At 41.8% G+C, this 22127-nt stretch overlaps 1 protein-coding gene across 2 annotated transcripts in view; it reads left to right on the forward strand.

Annotated features, from left to right (window-relative positions):
• Window positions 1-14464: 14464 nt before the first annotated feature.
• MYOF (myoferlin) overlaps window positions 14465-22127 on the forward strand; it is a 190043-nt gene continuing 182380 nt past the window's right edge. For both annotated transcript variants that reach the window (XM_064269568.1, XM_064269569.1), the window contains exon 1: window positions 14465-14751. In XM_064269568.1, the coding sequence (XP_064125638.1) occupies window positions 14664-14751 (88 nt within the window). In that variant the 5' untranslated portion in view covers window positions 14465-14663. The remainder of the gene's footprint in view (window positions 14752-22127) is intronic.

Raw genomic sequence — 22127 nt, forward strand, 5'->3', positions numbered from 1 at the left:
TGATCTATAGGGTTTTAACTGGCTGATTTTCAGAAGTAGATCACCAGTGTTTCTTCCTAGTCCATCTTAGCCTGCAAGGCCACTGAAATCCGTTTAGCATCACAGCAACACACAGGCCTCCACTGGTCGATGATGGTGTCTACACATGAAGTCCATTGGCCGGGCATAAAACCCGGGTCTCCCACGTGGAAGGCTAGAATTCTACCACTTATCACCAATGCCTGGAGAAACCATGTAGGGAATTTAAAAGAATCTTAAAAAAAAAAAAACTGTAAGCAATTTTTTCCCTCACTAAACAAACATAATGACAATCAAAGACTCTTAGAGCTGCTCTGTTTGCCAGATACCGTCCTAAATGCTGGGATGCAAAGGAAGATCACCTTTGGTTTCTACTTCCAAGGAGTTCATTTTTCTGGCAGAAAGTGAACAGACTTGGTTTCCTTCACATCTGTTGTGTTAAAGCATCAGATAGGACTGAAGGTAGAAAGAAGATAGGCCAGGGTTCATTGTCCAGAGGTGAGATGAGGGGCAAAATTAATTTCCATAGAAATTTACACAGATTCTCAGAGGGAAAAAAAATCACCCCTCTCCCCTTTCTGGACAAAAGGGGAGGCAAGAGGGGTGGGAGGGACTATGTGAGAGTCTGGAACCTGGCTGACTGGCAGCTAGGGGCCCGGTGCCCGGGCCTGCCAGGCCAGACACCTCAGTTACACACAGCTTTCCAGGCCCTGCTGTCCTAGAGGAAGCTCCCCGGTGAGTGGGAACCCCTGAGGAAGAGGAGCAGACAGGAGGCTTACTGGCTAGGTGGGCTTGTTTAATTTTGTAATTGTCAGTTGTTAGACCTGGAAATCATGGTTTGCTCTTCACAGATAGGTGCTGCTAGTCACGAAGTTGTCAGGAGCTGGCAGTTTCCACAGGGCTGCACAACGTGATAGCAGTTTGAAGTTGACAGTTCACTCCAGGCAATCCCAGGACAAGGATTCAAAATCCATCTTTTTTAATTTATCAAGAGAAATATAACAGCCAAGCCAACTGGGTATTTATCTCAGCAGATTAACTCATTTTTTTTTTTTTTTCCTCAGTAGAAAGTGTTCTAGGAAAACCAAATAGTATCAAAAGGCTGCGGAAAGGTTTTAGGGTTATTTAAAGGGAAAGACTGAGGCTGTTGTAGAGTGTGCAGGTCACCTCTAAAAGGTTATGTCTTCCAAAGAGATGCTAATGAATGCGTAGGGCCTCACCAGCAGATAGGCCTGCCCTGTCCAATAGAACTTCCTGCAATGATGGAAATGTTTCCGTTGCTCCACCCAATATAGTAGCACTACCCTCAGATGACTACCGAGTGCTTGAAATGTGGCTACTGCAATCGAGGAACTGAGTTTTTAATTTTATTTAATTTTAAAACTGGTGGTTGATTCAGTTATTGGAAAATTTTAAAGTATGTTCAGAACAACCTGGGTGTATAAATCTATTTTTTCAATTGTAAATTTTATGAAGTCTAAATACAGGCCAAGTATTTTTGATGAAAATCTAGTGTCCAAACAGATATGTGAAATCTACAGAGCAGATTTTAAAGACTTAGTATGAAAAAAGACTGTAAAACAGCTCACTAATTTTTTTAGTTATTACATTTATTATTACATACTGAAATTATTATAATATATAATAATATTACATATTATTACATGTTGAAATTACAATATTTTTGATATATTGGGTAGAATAAAATCTATTATTAAGATTAATTTCGTGTATTTTTTTTTTTAAATGTGACTACTAGAAAATTCAAAATGACAGACGTGGCTTGTGTTACATTTTGTTGGACAGAGCTGGTATGCACACAATAACTGTCCTTTTAGGTAGGAAAAGAAGGAATGAGTAAACTCTTACCTCCTTCCAATCTGATTTCTCCTTAGCGGGGACCTTTTTGAAATAATGCAGATCTAATCATGTCACACATTTCCCATCGTTCTTAGGATAAAGAACAAAATCCCCAACCTGTCCTCTGGGGCCTAAAAAAAAAAAAAATTGCCGTGGAGTCGATCCTAACTCTTAGTGACCCTATAGGACAGAGTAGAACTGCCCCATAGGGTTTTCAAGGAGCAGCTGGTGGAGTTGAACTGCGGATCTTTTGGTTAGCTGCTGAGCCACTGTGCCACCATGGCCTCCCCAGCCTGGCCTCAAACCAACCACACTAGACACCTTTCATTCCTTGATCAGACAGGTTCCTTACTGCCCCAGGGCCTTTGCACAGGAGGTTCCCTCTCTCTGGAACGCTGTAGCTGTTATCTCCTTTTCTACTTCCCGTTCAGATCTCAGCTCAGTCCTCATACCTCAGGGATGGCTTCCTGCTTCCCTGAGAAAGGGATTTCCTCTCATTACTTCTCCTTCAAAGCATTCACTACTGTTACTCTATATTGTGAGTGATTCTTCGATTGGTATCTTTTCTTCCCAGCTGACTGTAAATCCCTTGAGGGTAGGAACCATATCTGACTTTGCTTTCTACCATATCTTCAACGTCTAGCGACACAGTGCCTGCGCAGATTAGCTTGCTGTCGCTGCTGCCTGCCGTCGATAGTTCATTGACTCAGCCTCAGACATCAGGCACAATGGAGGGAAATGCTGTCCACTCCTACGCTATCTCCATGATGGGTTTCCACAGGATTTTCACTGGCTGATTTTCAGAAGTAGATCACCAGGCCTTTCTTCCTAGTCCATCTTAGCCTGGAATACTGAAACCTGTCACAGCATCATAGCAACACGCAAGCCTCCACTGAGATGGATAGTGGCTGTGCATGCGGTGCATTGTGTGGGAATCAAAACTGGGTCTTCTCGGCAGAAGGCAAGAATTCTATCGCTAAGCCACCAATGCCTCATACAGATTAGGTAGTTAGTAAACATTTGCTAAAGGAGCCCTGGTGATACAGTGATTAAGTGCTCAACTGCTAATCAAAAGGTCATTGGTTCAAACCCACCAGCTACTCTACAGGGGGAAGATGTGGCAATCTGCTTCTGTAAAGATTACAGCCTTGGAAACTCTACGGGGAAGTTCTACTCTGTCTTATAGGGTCACTATGAGTAGGAATCGACTTGACAGCAACGGGTTTGTTTGTTTTGTTTTTTAAACATTTGCTCAAGGAACCAATGATGCACTGATGAGGGTCTCTTCTGCCCTAGAATATTGTGAATAAACAGCCAAATTCTTTACTTTTCTCCTTTCTGTTATCACTATTCCATATTAGACACCAAAAGCATCCTTTAGAGCCTAGTACCTTCTCAGGGTAGACCCCAGTACCTTCTCAGGGTAGACCCCGTGCTCTTTCAGGATTAGCGATTATCTTCAGCCAGGAAGGGCTGCGTTTTAAATCAGTAAATAGGAAGCCACCCTCAGCATCCAGCTGAGATCATGGCAGCCTTATCAGTAAGTAACACATTTAAAAACCATTTCAGAGGGAGGTTATTTCTTAGGCAGATTTTCTCTAACGGGCTATCTCATATAGGGGAATTACTATTAGCCCAGTTAGTGATACGTCCTGACTTAGCCTTTGATTTGGGGGTGCATCCTCCTTGGAGAGGGCAGCTCCTGGGCACTGGCTGCTCTGTCTGTTGTTGTTTTTGTCTGTCTGTTTGTTTAAATTCAATATTTTAAGTCAGCAGGATTACTACAAAATTTCATTTGTATCCAGGGTATTGTTATGCAATTTGATCCTTTTACTCCCCTGCTGAAAAATGCCTCTCTAATAGGTCTCCAGGAGTCCCCAGTGGTGCAATCAGTTAAGCACTCTACTGCTAACCAAAAGCTTGGTGATTCAAACCCACCCAGAGCCACCTCAGAAGAAAGTCTTGAGGATCTGTTTCCAGAAGTCCACAGCCTTGGAAATACTATGGAGTGCAGTTCTACTCTGCATGCATGGGGTCGCCATGAGTCAGGATCAACTTGACAGCAACTGAAAATAATAATAGTAACAGGTTTCCAGTGCCAGTGAGGCATGGTATAGGAGTTAAGAGCATGGGCTCTGGAAAAAGACTGTGTGTTCAGAGCCTGGCTCCACTCATGTGAAAACTTGGGCAAGTTGCTTAAGCAAGCTGGGCCTCGGTTTCCGCATCTGTGAAGTGGGGATAATAAGATAGTACTTACTTCATAGGATAGGACAGTGGAAGGGTTAAATGAGACAAAATAAAAAGCTTAGGATAGCATCTGGCACTTTGTGAACACTCAGTAGACATTCAACCAAAAAATCAAACCCGTTGCTATCAAGTTGATTCCAACTCATAGTGACCCTATTATAAGACAGAGTAGAACTGCCCTATAAGGTTTCTTAAGAACAGCTGATGAATTCAAACTACTGACCTTTTGGTTAGCAGCTGACTAACAGAGCAAACAAGGCTCTCTGAGCTGGTGCGTGCCTGCCTGCCTCCCTAAACTCACCTCTTGACTGTTGTACTTCATGCTTGAAACTCCAGCAACATTGATGGCTTGAGGTTCCCAGCACCCACCACGTGTACCTGTTTAACTCTATTTCAGATCATGAAGTCATACACATACACACTCAGTCCAGCTGTCACTTCCTCCAGGGAGCCTACCCTGCTTGCCCACTCCTGCCCTATTAAAGGCTTGTCTCCTCCATTTTTTCTCTATTATTATACTCACTACATTGAGCTTCTTATGAAGAACTGTGTCTTATTCATCTCTATAGTTAGCATTGTGCCTGGCACCAAGTAGACCGTCAGTAAGTGTTTGCTGAATGAATGAATGCATGCATGAATGAATGAATGAAGAGTCTTACAGAAGACCGTCTAGGAGCCCATTGTCTAGCAAACATTTTGATGATGAATTATTGAATAAAAATGGGCACGAGGCTTGAAAAGATTCCACTTTTCCCTGTTCTATTTTTTTCTGGGTTTATTTTAGAAACTATGTTAATACTTTCTTGGAAAAGGTCAGATTCGTTTCAGTCTTACATTTAGCACCTCCAACTGCCTTGACTAGTAATATGTTGGTGCCAAATGTGATGAGGTACTTCATCCCCACCTGTCCCCCATGTAGACCCAGTCATTGCCAAGCACTTTTTTAAAGGAATGAAATTTAAATGTATGTTATTTAAAAATAACATCTATCGCTGTGCAAGACCATATAATTAAGCCACAAAAAATAGTATTCTAGTTCCAAAAGGCATTTTAGTTATCAACCGAAGTAATTCTTGAAGAAGTGTTTCAGCACACAAATCTTAACGATGGACACTTTGTGCATGCCAGTTTGAAAACTGCTATTAGGTAATGTCTGAGGTTCTGTAAAGCTGGAATTGGAATAAGATGTTATGAACCTACCTTCATTTCTCTTCTACTAAATCCTCTTTTCTACCCCTATTACTTTGCTCCTCACATCTAGATTTTTTGCTAAGTCCGCTCTCTCTTCCTCTAAATATTTCTCTTTCTCCATCTCTTTTGCTCCAATGCTCCAGGGCAGGATTAAAGCCACTCACCTAGATAATGCATCAGTTCGCTTGACAAATAAGGCTTAATGAAACAGAAAAATACGAGATCTCAGCTGAGATGAAACTGGAAAGAGAGTTGGACTCAGAACATGGGTTTGAGTCCTGTCTCAAGCTCTTCACTCTTCTGAGCCTCAATTTCCTCAACTGTAAATATGAGAATGGAGTCCCCAGGTAGGGCAAACAGTTAACGTGCTCAGCTGCTAACCTAAAGGTTGGAGGTTCAAATTCATCCAAAGGCACACCAGAAGAAAGGCCTGGTGATCTACTTCCAAAAAACAGCCACTGAACACCCTATAGAGCACAGTTCTACACTGACACTATGGGGTCGGAATCGACTCAACAACATCTGGCTTAAAGATAAGAACAGGAGCCCTATCTCACGGAGTGGCTGAAAGCATTGAACAATCAGATATGTGAAAGTCCCTGGCACATGGTATCCACTAGCTGGGAAGCTCCAATGGGCCAGAACTTTGTCTGGCTTATTCAGTGCTCAAACCTTAGCACCTAACACATGATCTGGCTCAAGTGTTTGTTGAACAAATGAACATATTACTGATGAATAAATGTCTAGTGTTCACTCTCTGTTAATTTACTCCTCCATGAAATTTCTGAAAGGATGTAATTTTTCCTGAAGTGTTGCTCTTATGGTGTTCCTTGGAATGTCATAGATTTATTTCTAAAATCTGATGACAGAAGGAAAAGAGGCCCTGTTAGTTTTTTGGATTTGAAGAAAGCTAAAAAGAAATCTCTCATGCCTTCTTTCTTCCTCCCTGTCCCCAAGTATAACACCAGTGAGTTCATGGCCAGGCCTGGAAAAAAATAGAGCAAATCCAAAGAGAGTCCACAGGATAGAGGTGTTAGCATCTTTGCGGTCTCACAAGATAGAGGAGAAATCTCAGTGGCCACCAGAGATGGACACTGTTATCTTTGCAGTACTAGGAAGTTGAGAGCTCAGAGGACAAAGACCTTGAAAGCAGGTGGTATCCAGGGGCTCCAGCTATGACAATATTCAGACTGGGCCCCGTGTTTCCAGGGCGTATGGATGATGCAAAGCATGTTGTAAGTGATACATTCCAACAAGGTGTCACAGGCAAGTCCACAACCAAACTTGCCTGAGTTTGAATCCCAGCTCTGCCATTTATTAGTAAGTTACTTAATCTAAAAAATTTTTTAATATTTGTAACTTGATAAACTTGTCCTAATATATGGTGGAGTCTCTCTCTACCCTTTCAGGAAGCCAGGCACAAGCTTGGGGACCTCCCCTTGACTCCCTCACTTGTGACCTTCTGGATCCCACTATTCCTGTGGCTTCAATAAGTTTGCTGGAACAAGTCACAAAACTCATGGAAAGTGCTATACTTACAATTACAGTTTTACAGCAAAAATGGATACAAATGAAGAGACACATAAAGTTGGGAGGGTTCCTGGTTCAGAGCTTCTGTGTCTCAAGTGGCATGCTATCCTCCCATGTGCATTGATGTCTTTCACCAACCAGTAAGCCCATGGACCTTTTGTTTCCAAACCTTTTATTGGGGTGTCTCATTATATAACGCAAACTCTAGTCCCTCTTCCCTATTGTCGGTCAGTATCACCAGGTGATCATGAGCATTGAGAGATGGGGCTCTCTGGCCTGTCCACCATGAGCAAATCATCATGAGGTAAGTCCCTTTGACCTGGCCAGCTCAACATCCTGAGTCGTCTAACCTGTCAGGCATAACCTGTCAGGTCTTATCTTAGTTACTAAACAAACCCCTTGCTGTCGAGTCGATTCCGACTCATAACAACCCTATAAGACAGAGTAGAACTGCCCATAGGGTTTCCAAGGAACAGCTGGTGGACTAAAACTGCTGACCTTTTGGTTAGCAGCTGAATGCCTAACCACTGCACCACCAGGACTTCAGGAAAACAAACCTGTTGCTGTCAAGTTGATTCCACAAGTGGGTGGTTTTAACAAACAGAAATTTATTATCTTATTGTTTAGGAAGCTAGAAGTCTGAATTCAGGATGCCAGCTCTAAGGGAAGGCTTTCTCTCTCTGTTGGCTCTGGAGGAAGGTCCTTGTCTCTTTGAGCTTCTGCTCCTGAGCGATCTTCTTTCTTGTGGCTTGGCATCTCTCTTCCCACATCTCTGCTTCTTCACTTGGTTGTTTAATCTCTTTTATACCTCAAAAGATGTTCACTTAAGATGCACCCTACACTAACCATGTCTCATTAACATAACAAGGACAACCCATTCTCAAATGGAATTATAATCATAGGCACAGAATTTAGAATTTAAAAAACATAATTTCGGGAGACACAATTCAATCCATAACATTTCACCCTTTAGCCCTGCAAAATTCATGCCCTTCCCACATGCTAAACACATTTACCCCATCACATCATTCCAAAAGTCTTAAATCAACTGCAAGTCCAAAATCTCATCTTCTGACTCATCTAAATCAAATATGGGTGAGACTTTAGGTGTATTCTACCCTGGGGAAAAATCTCTCTTCATCTGTGATCCTGTGAGATTTAACTATAAGTTATCTGCTTCCAAAGACAATGGTGGAACAAGCATAAGGTAGACATTTCCATTAAGTGGGATAAATTGGAGGGAAAGAAGGAACAATGAGCATCAAGCAAGTCCAAAACCCAGCAGAACAATTTACATTAGCTCTGAAGGGTAGAAAACAATCCTCTCTTCACTGAGACCACCTAGGCAATGGCCCTGCCCTCCAGACTCTGGGTGTTGGCCACCAACTCTGGATTCTGGGTGGAGGCCCCTCAGCCCTGGCTCCACCTTCCATGCCTACTGGGATGGCAACTCTGCTCCCTTGGCTTTGGGTGGCCCCATTTTCCTAGTCCATCTGAGTGGTGGCCCCACCCCTTTGGTCCTGACAGACCCTGTTCTTCTGCTCCTCGGGCATGACAGCCCCACCTTCTCCATTTTTGGCGGTGGCTCCATCCCCCTGGCACACCTTAACCGCAGCCCCACACTCCAGAACCAAGTTGGCAAAATCCAACTCTTTGAAATCTAGGGGGCTGGGGCCCCACCCTTTGAGATCCAGGAGACTGTGGCCCCAGCCTTTGAAACCGAAAAGGCCCTACTTCCCCTAATCCTTCCAATAGTTCTGCTGATCTCTGAGCTGCTCCAATGTTCTTTTTGTTCTTTCTCTGTCCCCTTCAGTTCTAAGTTGATGGTAATTTTCTGCTATGGAAGTTGGTTAGATCCATCAGTCACAGGCTTAATCTCTTTAACAAAAAATTGTGTAGCCACATCCTTGGTGAAAATCCCAGGACACACATCCTTAGTTTGTTCAACAGAATTTTCCAAATCTTTAAGTTCTGTTTTCATTTTGCACAGTTCATTTTTAAATTCATCTCTTACCTCATGCATTTTACTATAAGCAGCAAGGAGAAAACAAATGGCCCCTTTAAGATCTTGCTTAGAAATCTCCTCAGTTAAATATTCAAGTTCATCACTTACAAGTTCTATCTTCCACCAAATATTTGAACATAATTCAGGCAAGTTCTTTGCCATTACATAAAAAGCATCACTCTTCCTCCATTGTCCAATCATTTGCTCATCATTTTCTCTTAAAGCCTCACCAGAAGCACATTTATTGTCCACATTTCTAGCAACATTCTGTTGTTGGTGCCTTATGTCTCTGAGACTACAGAGACTTTCTTTATCACTTTCCTCACTTTCTTCTGAGCCCTTACCAGAATTGCCTTTGACTCTCATAATTCTACCAACAGTCTCTTCCAGGCAGTGTAGGATTTTACTATTAGATATCTTAAAAACTCTTTCAGTCTCCACCCATTATCCAATTCTAAAACTGCTTCCACATTTCAGGTGTCTTTTAGAGCAGCACCTACTCTTCTGGTACCAAATTTTCTCTCAGATATCTAGTACTACTATAACAGAAATATCACCAGTCAATGGCTTTAACACAGATAAATTTATTCTCTCACAGTTTACCCAGCCCAGTACCATCGAGTCGATTCTGACTCATAGTGACCCATCTAGAAGTCCAAATGCAGGGTGCCAGCTCTAGGGGAAGGCTTTCTCTCTGTTGGTGCTGGGGGAAGGTTCTGGTTCCTTGGCTCCTTGGTGATCTTCATATGGCTTGGCATCTCCCTTCCCCCATCTCTGCTTCTTCACTTGCCTTTTTAATCTCTTTTATGTCTCAAAAGACATTGACTTAAGACATACCCTGCACTAATCCTGTCTCATTAACGTAACAAAGACAGCCCATTCCTAAATGAGATTATAATCACAGGCATAGAGTTTAGATTTACAATACATAATTTTGGGAAACATAATTCAATCCATAACAGGCCTGGAGTCCTTAATGAGGACACTTGAACCTTTAGGGAAAATCCGAAGTTATTTGGAGGGATTATTTCTCAGGAACTGAGGACGGAGACCAAATTCTTTGGGTAAAGTTAATGTAAATCCCACACCTGGTGATCTACTTCCAAAAACTCTGCCATCGAAAACTCTATGGAGCATAGTTCTATTCTGACACACATGGGGTTGCCACGAGTTGGAGTTGACTCAATGACAACTGGTTAATATACATACAAAAATGCAAGGATAGCCAAGACGCTCTTGAAGAAAAAGGACAAGATGGGAGGATTTGTTCAAAATTTCATTATAAAAAATTGATAAGGCTGTAATTAAGACAGAGTGATCTTGGTGCAGAGATGACAAATAGATCAGTGAAATAAATAGAGAGCAGAGAAACAGACCCACACATGGGTAAAGAAATTTTTAAATAAATGGTGATGGAGCAAATGAATATTCTTCGCCAACACCATAATTCAGAAGCATCAATTCTTCCATTTTCATTATTCATTGTCCAGTTTTCCCAAGTATATGAGGCAATTGAAAATACCATGGGTTGAGTCAGGTGCACCTTGGTCCTTAAATTGACATCTTTGCTTTTCAACACTTTAAAGAGATCTTTTGCAGCAGATTTTCCCAATGCAATACGGCCTTTTAATTTCTTGATTGCTGCTTCCATGGCGTTGATTGTGGATCCAAGTAAAATGAATCTTTGACAACTTCATTCTTTTCTCCGTTTATCATGATGTTGCTTATTGGTCCAGTTGTGAGGATTTTTCTTTTCTTTATATTGAGGTGTAGTCCAATAGTGAAGGCTGTGGTCCTTGATCTTCATCAGTAAGTGGTTCAAGTCCTCTTCACAAGCAAGGTTGTGTCATCTGCATAATGCAGGTTGTTAATGAGTCTTCCTCCAGTCCTGATGCCCCGTTCTTGTCCATATAGTCCAGCTTCTCGTATTATTTGCTCAGCATACAGATTGAATAAGTATGGTGAAAGGATATAACCCTGACGCATACCTTTCCTGACTTCAAACCACGCAGTATCCTTTTGTTCCGTCTTAATGACTGCCTCTTATTCTATGTACAGGTTCCTCATGAGCACAATTAAGTGTTCTGGAATTCCCAGTCTTCTCAGTGTTATCCATAATTTGTTATGGTCCACACAGTCTAATGCCTTTGCATAGTCAATGAAACAAAGGTAAACATCTTTCTGGTATTCTTTGCTTTCAGCCAGGATCCATCTGACCTCAGGAATGATATTCCTGGTTCCACGTCCTCTTCTGAATACAGCAATTTTTGGCAGTTCCCTATCGATGTACTACTGCAACTGCTTTTGAATGATCTTCAGCAAAATTTTACTTGTGTGTGATAGTAATGATATTGTTCGATAATTTCCGCATTCTGTTGGATCACTTTTCTTTGGAGTAGGCATGAATATGGATCTCTTGGCCAGGTAGCTGCCTTCCAAATTTCTCGGCAGAGACAAGAGTGAGCACATCCAGCCCTGTATCTGTTTGTTGAAACATCTCAATTGGTATTCCGTCAATTCCTGGGGCCTTGTTTTTTGCCAATGTCTTCAGTGCAGCTTAGACTTCTTCCTTCAGTACCATCTGTTCTTGATCATATGCTACCCCCTGAAATGACTGAATGTGGACCAATTCTTTCTGGTACAATGACTCTGTATATTCCTTCTATTGTGTTTTGATGCTTGCTGCATCGTTCAGTATTTTGCCCATAGACTTCTTCACTATCGCAACTCAAGGCTTGCATTTTTTCTTCAGTTCTTTCAGCTTGAGAAATGCCGAGCGTGTTCTTCCTTTTTCAGTTTTCTAACTCCAGGTCTTTACACATGCCATTATTACACTTTGCTTTGTCTTCTTGAACCAGCCTTTGAAATCTTCTGTTCAGCTCTTTTACCTCATTTCTTCCATTTGCTTTAGCTACTCAGTGTTCAAGAGCAAGTTTCAGAGTCTCTTAGTCTCTTCTGATACCCATTTTGGTCTTTTCTTTCTTTCCTGTCTTTTTAATTTCCTCTTGCTTTCTTCATGTATGATATCCTTGATGTCATTCCACGACTTGTCTGGTCTTCAATCATTAGTGTTCAATGCATCAAATCTATCTCTTGAGATGTTCTCTAAATTTGCAAATCAGGAAATCTAAATATGGAAAGGTATGCAACCTCACTAGTAATCAGGAAAATCCCGGTTAAAATCCCAATGAGATGCCATTATATATTCACTAGATGGGCAAAAATTTAAAAATCTAACATTGCCAAGTATGACAAGGATGTAGAACAATGGGAATTCTCACACACCGCTGGTGCGAGTGTAAGTAGTACAATCACCGTGGAATACATTTGTTATTATCTAGTGAAGGTGAAGAAATGCATATATCCTTCAATCCAGCAATTCCACTCATAGGTATAGACCCTAGGTATGCTCATGCACATTTGTGTCAGGAGACATGTACAACCAGGTTCAGAATAGTACCGTTTGTAATAGCCCCAAACCTGGAACAATCCGAATGTCCATCAACAGCAGAATGGATAAATAACATGTGGTATTCTTGTACAATGAAATACTGTACATCAATGACAGTGAACAGACTAGAGTTATGCAACAACGTATACGAATTCTGCAATATAATGTTAAAAAAAAAGAAGCAAGATACAAAAGAATTCATACTGTTTGATTCCATCTACACAGAGGTCATAATATATCAAATAATTCATACTGTATGCATATATGTATTAGTGTACACGCATGTAAATATGTATGAATATGTACATAAAGGTCACAATAGACAAAAGAATTCAAACTATGCTTACATTTATATAAAGGTCATAATTAAGCCAATTTAGGCTATGTTTCTGGTAAAAAGTATAAAGAAAAGCAAGAAAATTATCACTAGAAAATCAGGATAGTGGTTACTTTTGGGGGGAAGATAGGGGTGATGCATGGGACACAGGAGGGACTTCTGGGGGTGCTGGCTATGCTCTCTATCTTAACCTAGATGATTACTTGTTGAACTATGACATTTATGTTATATGCATTTTTCTGTAAGTATAAAAAGGAAAAAAAATAACAGCCAAATAAAAATAATGTTGTATATATTCCACGAAAGCTATGTGGTCACCAAATAATGTGCGGGAAGTCCCCTGACTAACCATGGGGTTCCATTCCGACAACTCCATCGTAAGTTGGTTCTGATGTAAGTCAAATACCTTTTTGTTTGTTTATTTAGTTTTCATTATTATCCGCTATGAGGCAGTGTTTTGAATAGTAAATCATCAGTAAATTATGTGCTGCAACAGTGTATGTAGTATGCATTACTAACAATAAGATGTACAAAAAAAAAAAAAACAGACAGTTGTAAGTGCGTTTCATTCTAACTCCAGTACGTCCTAAGTGGGGGACTACCTGTATATAGAACTGGGCATGTTGGTTCTTTACTTTTTGAAAGCCTTTGGGAAACTTACAGAAGACAGAAGAATTCTTCTAGCTTGCACCATATTTTTTCAATGTACTTGAAGTGTTTGCTTCCAGATGGTTCTTCTTGGTTGTAAGTTCAGAAGCAAACGAAGCCCTATGTTTCTTTGCCCTAAAATTTAATCTTCTCTTCTGAAATAGAATGAAATCCTGATTTAAAGCCAATTTGCGTTAACGGAAACACTATGAAATCACGAATAAGCATGAACTTTTGCTGAGTACATTTGTACTTTACTGTATGCTTTGTGCCAGGCCTCACTCTAAGATCTTTCTCTTGCAACAATCTTTAACTTCATTTTACAGATGAGGAAACTGAGGAAGAATGGGTTAAGAAACTTGATAAGGTGACATAGATCACAAGTGGTGAAGCAGGGACTCACATTCAGGTCTGTCTAGCAAATTCAGATCTCTCTGGTCATCTTACGCACTAAGCTGTTCTGCCTTAATGAGGCCTCTGGGATTCTGGGAAGACACCACACTCAGGTTTACCTCTCCAAACACTGGAGAGACACATCTCCATTTTCACTGAAGACTGTTAGCAGCATTTGATGAACCAAAAACACTTAGGTGCCCAGCTCTCACCTCTGAAGAATTTTGGAAGAAATTCTATGGCGAATCCTGTTGTAAAGCGAAGGATCAGACCCAGTACGCCAGTTTTGTAAACCCGTATTTGGGTTAGTAAGCCCTGGATTGGATCTGCTTGAGATGTTGATGTTAGCTGCCGCCCAGTGGATTCGTTATTTCTTTGCCATACAGTAGGGGGCGCCCTATGACTGATTTTTTTTTTTTTTTTTTTTTTTTTTTTAAAGTGGTGTCTAAGTGGCTGCTGTGTGGGTGTGTTCAACAGCATGAGAAAAGAAATGGCAAAACTAAAATGTAAAAAAAAATAATGACTAAGTAAAGTTTAAAGACTCCAAGAAGCTCAGAAAAGAATGAGAAGTGGTAGAAAAACATTTCGATTTCAAGAATTGTTCCAGCAGCATCGTTAGTGGTCTCTTAATCTGCCCATATTTTTTCATTAACTCCAAATGCAGTTTAGTGACATTTGTCCCACGTTATTATTTTTAGTTGAGGTTTTGTCGTTTTCACTTCCACATTTCACGAATTCATAAGTCAGTGCCTGTGGAGGAGCGTGGACTCCGGAGCTTGGGTATCAGTTTACGCCCAGGCTTCGGTAAATATTCCGTCAGAGACCCACCCATTCGCTTTTTCCCTTCCCTCTCTACTTTTTTTTTTTTTTTCCACTTGGAGAAACCCTGCCCTGCCTTCTCCCCGGGGCTGCGCGACCCAGCCCCAGCGCCTCTGTCTTTGCAACTTCACTTGCTGAAACTTGCTTTCTGCCAGTTAAGAGCCATGCTTCGAGTGATCGTAGAATCTGCCAGTAATATCCCTAAAACGAAATTTGGGAAGCCGGATCCTATTGTTTCTGTTATTTTTAAGGGTAAGGAAAAGTTTTCTTCTATTTCTGAAGCCCTGTTGGGGGATGCTACAGTTTTGAAGTCACGTTCTTTAAAAGTCTGCATTTAGGCGGCTGGGAAAGCAGTTTCTTGCTTTAGAGAGTTTGTTACTTGTACAGGTGAGGGGAGAGGACCGATATCTGTGGAGTACATTTTACTTCCCCCCCAGGGCTTTGAGACTCTTTGAATGACCTGGTATTTTAGCTCTAATAAAGTGATTCCTGAAAGCACTTGGGGGGCGCGGGGGGCGGGGGGGGAGGGGGAGGGGGATGTATTTGCTAATCCCCAATCTAAAGGTGTTAAAAAGGTCTGTTCAAAGTTAGAGTTGCAGCGGTTTACGTGCATTTTGATTTTTTCTGCATATGATAAATGGGTAAAAAAAAAAAAAAAAAAACGGGTAGAGGAGGGGAAAGAGCAATTCAATTGTCAGAGGCATCATTGCTCCATTAAACAGTGCCCTGTTGCTTTTATTGTCACTCGGTATCTGACCCTGGGAAGTAGAGCGAAGTTATTGCTTTGAATTAGCTTGTTTCACGTTATTTTGGGGCTCGTTGTAATTGTTCTTCATCCCTAGAAAGTTGGGGTGCTTATCGTAAGTTTTGTAGCTTTTAAATTGCTGGTAGAGGAAAGAACGCTGAAGGGCAAGTCCGCAGTTTGGGGATTTAGTTCTGCTTGACGAATGACCTTGGGCAAGTGACCTCATGTCTCTGGATTTCTGTTTTCTTGTATGTAAAATGGATAAGGAGGGTTTAGACTAGATCGTCTTTGTGTGGCTCTTTCTAATTACAAGGAGTTATTTTTCTATGACGTTTAACTACAAATGCAGCAGAAGGGACAGGAGTAGTTGGTGTGAGAAATGGCACGCTCCCAGGCATTGAAAGTGGCTTCAGTGTGGCAGGGGTGGTGTGTCTAAGTCTGGGTTTGGGGGCTTTAGCATTTTCTGTTTGTCCATGGTCATTGGTAAGATTGCCACCTCCATTGTTGGCAGGAGGGATGGGAGTGGGAGGAGATGACAGAGAAAGCAGGATCCTCAGTGGACCCATGGTTCCCGACCACACCCCAGCACAGCCTCTCTTCCTCCAGAAACCTCAACAACTTCTCCCTGCCAGTTGCTGTGCAATCTATTTCCTTCTCCCCTCTCTTATCTGTTTTTTCTCCCTACTTTTCTTCTCAGACCTCTCCCTATGAGAGTGAGCAAGAAAAAGAAAGAAATGAAGGCCAAAGCTGCCAAATAGTTGTCTAGTGAAAAAAGATTTGGAGGGCGAAAACTGGCTTCTTAAAGGACAATGTGGTTTGAGAATCTGAGAATATGGTTAGTGGATATCAAGTCATCATGTTAAGCCAGAGTTCATTTATAAGTGGTTAGAGTTTTTTTTTTTTCTTCCTTGAAGCAGTTAACATAAAGGGGACATAACATGAAAAGTTTTCACCATTCACCACTGACATGTAAAGACACATAAAAGTATATCAGATTCAGTCTGTTGAGGTCATCGTTTGAGGCAAATCCTATAGATTATAAAGGAATTAGAGTTAACACAACATTGCAACCTGACTTGTCTAGATGTGTATGCATTGATCAAAAATATATCTAAGTCTATGAACTTATATACTCAACCAAAAATAGAAAACTTTAGTTAAATTGGAAAAATAGAGTCTGTCTAAACAATCATATTTGCTAGATATTTTCCATTTGGTCTCTTTTCCAGTCTCCTTTCCCTGTACAAATTGAGTGATAAAGTCATTCATTCATCTAACAAGCAACATGACAGAAGAAAAAACACTGAACTCCCAGTAGAAAGATCTAGATTCTAGCTGACTTTAAATATCTGATGACCTTGGCTAACCCAGATTTATCCCCCGCAAATTTCTCAGCAGTGGAATGTTGAAAACCAATCTCCTTGAGGTTCCTTCTGGTCTTAAGATTCTATAACTTTCTAGTTCCAGGTATTGAATGTCTGTTCTCTGCAAGATATGGAAGGCATTGTCTTAGGTGCTGGAGGGAATATAGTAACAAGGCATTTTCCATGCTTTCCGTATGCTTCAGTCTATCCCGGCAGTTTCAGACATCGGTGATGGCAAACCCCGAGCAGGTGTGCTGCCCAATTTTGAGCACTGTGTAAATTTAAATAAAATTAAGTTCTGGCAGAACTGAGGATACTTATACTATGATAATGTCCATCGGGAGTCCCTGGGTGGTATAAATGGTTAATGCACTTGGTTGCTAACTAAAAGGTTGGTGGTTCAAGTCCACCCAGAGGCATCTCAGAAGAAAGGCTTGGTGATCTACTTCTGAAAAATCAGCCGTTGAAAACCCTGTGGAGCCCAGTTCTACTTGGACATACATGGGGTCGCCGTGAGTTGGAGTTGACGACGGCATCTGGTTTTAATGTCCGTCAGAGGGAACATGGAGCAAAGCCGGATGTGCTTTCCTGTCGGGAGTGGGGTAAAAAGTGTGGTGAGTAAGATGTCAGGAGCCCAGCAGAAGATCAAGGCAGCACCAAAGAAAACCCCTGCTTGCTTACTGAAATGGGTAAATATTTTGCCTCTTGTGTACATAAAACAGCAAGGTCAGGGAAGTCAGCAGCTTTTCTCAAACTGTAAGATGGCAGTAGGATTAGCCACATGAAGGGTGTGTTCATGGTGATGCTTGCCGGGACACTGAGACTGTAGGGACACTGTAGTTGGCAGTGTGTTGTACTGACAACCAGCTAATTTAGAGCTGACCTCAGTGTTTTGTGTTCAATATTCTTGTAAGTCGGACTGAACTACTTGGGGTGTGGTATGAATCAGAAGGATTTTGGGGGTTCCAGAAGTCCCTACCGCATGGAGTAGATTTTGAAAGCCACAAAGCTTTTTTGATTTTTCATGTCCTTTGGGTGAGTCAGGTCCCACGAGCGCCTGTGAGTTAGAGTTGGCCATTCTTCGGGAGGTCCTCACAGACTGCCAGACTGTGAAGCTGGGCTGGCTGTAGCTAAAGTTAGATTCGGCATGCCTTAAGGCCTCTCCAAACCCAAAGATTTTGTGATTCTCCCAAACATAAATTTTATTTTTAAATCATTTTTAATTGCAAAAGTAATACATGTAAAAACAAAGCAAACTAACAATCTAGAAGTGATTGTCTAACTAAAAAGCGAAAGTTCTCACCACTTCCCCCTTAGTTTTTCTCCCTCCCCACTCTTATTATCTAGGGGTAAGCACTGCTCACACTTTGATTTGAATCCTTCCAGACCTTTTGCTATAAACACATAAGTTGCTCCAACTTCTTTGTGTTTCAACAATACTGCAATGGACATCTCTTAGTGCATATTTTTGTGAATGTGTGTATTTCTGAAGGACAGATTCCACAGTCTGCGTGTGTGTTTCCTTTCTTTTCTCTTAAAGGTGATTTCAGTGGATATTGCCCTGGACTTCCATTTTCCCTGTGACTCATCCCTTGCTTCTGTGTCAAATATTGTAAGAAGATAATCAAGAGGAAAATTCCTTGCACACTTTTACATTGCTTTGCCTTTATGTGACAGCATTACATTCATAGGAAACATCCATTTCCTAGGGATCATGGTTACTACCAAGATGGCAGCTTTCTCATTCTGTCCTTATGATAGGGTCCATTCCATCAGCCAGAAGTTTCTCTCACTCTGGTCTTTGCAGAGCTTTTCCTGGATTTGGGATGGCTACTGTGACTGTCCAGGTGGCCACCAAGTGATTGTCATGTTATTACTTTTTTTTTTAATCCAGATTCCTGCTATTTCACTTGAACATATCTTTAGAATATAACTCTAGGTATTTCTAGAGCCCTTCTTTAGCTAACTTATTAACATTATAGTCAAGCAAACCGTTTAACCTGAGAGTCCTTTTTCTTCTTCTTCTTATAAACGGGACTCTAATGGCTTATCTGCAGATGAGTAAATCTGTAGGAATTCCTGGAGGCTGTGATTCATGCAATGGAGACTTGTCTGATTATTTTTTAGCAAAAACACTCTGCTACTTGAAATTTTACAGCTGGATTTTTTTTTTTTAAGATGGGGACATTAACATCAAGAACCTTTTACATAAGCAGAAAAACAAGGTTCCGTTAAGAAGGGTGAGGTATGATGGGAGAAAAGTCTAGTGAGTCTCACTCCCTGTCGTTTGTGAAGGCATCTGGTGAGTGGCCCACTGGGGGCCTTTGATCATCCAGGGTGCACTGCCAAACCCACTGCCGATGAGTCGATTCTGAATCATGGCAACAGAGTAGAACTGAGCTCTATGGAGTTCTCCTGGCTATAATCATTACAGAAGCAGATTGCCAAAACTTTCTTCCACAGTGCCACTGGGAGGGTTTGAACCACCAACCTTTTGGTTAGCAGCCAACTGCAAACCATTTGCACCACCCAAGGTATACCGTAGGACTACTCAAAAAGATTCCAACAGGCTCGAAGTGACAATCACGCCATGTTGCCTGTTCTCATGATAAACTGTGTGATATTTACAAAACACTCAGGAAGGTAAAAGTGTTTAATCTACTGAGTCATTCCCATCATTTCCTGGAGAACAGGGCTTGGAGACTCACCGCCTAAAGTGGCCCAACCCTGTTGAAGCATGGGAAACTTCAAAGGTACACTTCCCAGAGGTGCATTCTGCAGGCTCTCAGTCATTGACAAAGCCACTGTTGCCTTTAAAAAATTAATTCACATGGCTTGTTTTCCTTCCCTTCCTCCACAACATATCTTTTCATGCCTCAGCCCAAGGCTGCTGGTATTTGTCTGGTTTGGGTTTCTTGTGACTACTGGTGAATTTCTCCATTCCGCTGGGATTTGGACCAGCCTAGAAGCCACAGGATTTTTATATTTTCTGCAATGCCTAGCACTTCACCGATGTTGAATATATATATTTAAATGCTGACCATGGAAGCAGCAAGTTGGCAGAAGATTTGAGACATTTTGATGCAATAAAGTCATTCATTTTCGGTCCTGGAAGGGACCGTGGGACATCGGCCAATCTTTTTCTTTCAGGCAGAATTACACTTAATATCCTTTCAGGTGCTTTGTGAATGAGGCTTGGCAAAGGGCCACTTCACACACTCCTGAACACTGAACAGAACTGAGCTAGCACCTGCTATCCCAAGGTAAATCGGTGTCTTTGCACTTTTGCATTTGTGATTCTGGCAAGGCAATGTGAAGCTGCCAGTTTTTATGTTGCAAATTCATATGTGAATTCAGTGTTTTATAGTGCACATACTTAGAATCCCATGATATACCAGTGTTCATCCACCCACTGTGTAATTCTGAGCAATAGGGGAGTGCTTTGAGAGGGTCCAAGAAGTAGTTGCTTTGACATCTGGTGTCGTAAGCCTTACTAGCTAACTTCTTATTGGGCATTAAGTTGGGAGGGCCCTGGGCTTTGGAGCCAGGGAGATCTGAGTGAGAATCCCAGTTCCCACCCACTTACTTCCTGTGAGGGATTCCCTGGGTGGTGCAGGCAGTTAATATGCTCAGCTGCTAACTGAAAGGTTAGAGGTTTTAGTCTACCCAGAGGCACGTTGGAAGAAAGTCTTGGTGATTTACTTCCAAAAAATCTGTCATCGAAAAATCCTACGGAATACACTTCTACTCTGACACATGGGGTCACCATGAGTTGGAATTACTTGATGGCAACGGTTTTTTTTTTTTTACTTCCTATATGCAAATGAGTCAAAAATCTTCAGCTTCAGCATCTTCAATAACACCTCCTACCTTGCAGGCATATTTGAGGATTAGATGAATACACATGTGGAATTGCCCATGTGAATTCCTAAATTCCCTTCCCTACTTAATAATAGTTATTCTTCTGGAATATCGCAATGTACCAGACAGTATGCCAGGAGCCAGGGCTACAAAGTATGCATAATATGATTTTGGTCTTCTAGGCCCAGGAGAACACTTAGTTGGAACACAAAACACAGCGAGATATAAACCAGAACAGAGATGCAAAAGATTATAATGGAGGAGCAGGAATAAGAGTGAAAAGCTTCACTGAGAAGGTGTCATTTGACTTGCTCTTAAAGGATGAGAAGAAATTTGACAGAAATTGTGGGAAGAAAGACATTGTAGGATTTTGGAACCACACAAAGGGGCCACAGAGCCATGGAACTGTGTGGTGAGGTAGACAGAGGAGTGATCTGGTATCATTAGGGACTGCACTTTATTCATAAACCAATGAGGAGCCACTAGGCAGCAATGTGAAGGACAGATTAGTGCAAAACAGGGAGACTAGTTAGATGGTTTACTCGTTGAGGCAAGAACTTCCCAGGACAGAAGGCTGGAATGAGAAGGAAGGAACTAATATGAAAGATACCAAGGAAGCAGCCTGATTGAATTAATGCAAAAACCACACTGGGCATACTACTTGGGCCATTGTTCTTCACACTCAACTATCAGATGGAACAGCAGACTGCCTCTCTCTCAACCAGGAGTGTTTGCCCTGTGCTGAACGCAGGGCTGGATGCAGTGTCTCTGTAGGGGGCCTGGGAGGGGGCATTAGCTACCTGAGAGAAGAGGGAGAGATGGCATCGGGAGCTAGAAGAAAAGCATAGAAATAAAAAGTGGTGTGAACCACAAATTTGGTCCCTTCTCAGAGGTCAGATAGGGAGCATTTCTTCAACCAAGCTACACTGTGGTCTCATTACATAAGGCCTTCTCTCCCTACCCAGTGTCCTACCTAGAAGGATAAGATGTCAGAGGCAGGAATTGTTTCAGTGCAAGGAACACATACTCAAACTTGCTCAAGTAAACTGTGAGGTTTTTTTCCCCAAGGCTAGAGAGAAATCTCCTGGAATCCAAATCATGGGCATCATTTTTGTTACTGTTCTTAGGTGCTGTTGAGTTGATTTTGACTCATAGTGACCCCATGTGACAGAATAGAACTGCCCCATAGGGTTTTCTAGGCTGTAATCTTTACTGGAGATTACCAGGTCTTCTGCAGAAATACTGGGTGGGTTCGAACCGCCAACCTTTTGGTTAGTAGCTGAGCGCTTAATTGTTCACCACCAGGGCTCCTTATGGACATCATAGGAACCAGGAATGTGTCAGACAGGGAGACATCTTCCCTTCTCTCCCTCTCTCCCCTGGACTGTGCAGCCTCATGCCTCTGTTTCTTCCTGCACATCTCCTCCATTTTCCTCGCTACACCAGCTACCTTGATGAGGTCTTTCACTCCTGCTCCTCTGTAATTTCTGGCTTGCATGAAGTTTTGGGTCACCACAGAGCTGACTTGGTCCAGACTCTACCTCTGACTACAGTGTCAGTGTCTCCTAATTTAGATTCCTCAGAGGAAAACTCCACTTGGCTCGGTTTTGGTCTGGTGTTCACCTCTGGTCCATTCAGGTGTGGCAAAGGGGTGTGGA

Source organism: Loxodonta africana, chromosome 16 (assembly GCF_030014295.1).
Source record: "Loxodonta africana isolate mLoxAfr1 chromosome 16, mLoxAfr1.hap2, whole genome shotgun sequence".
NCBI lineage: Eukaryota > Metazoa > Chordata > Mammalia > Proboscidea > Elephantidae > Loxodonta > Loxodonta africana.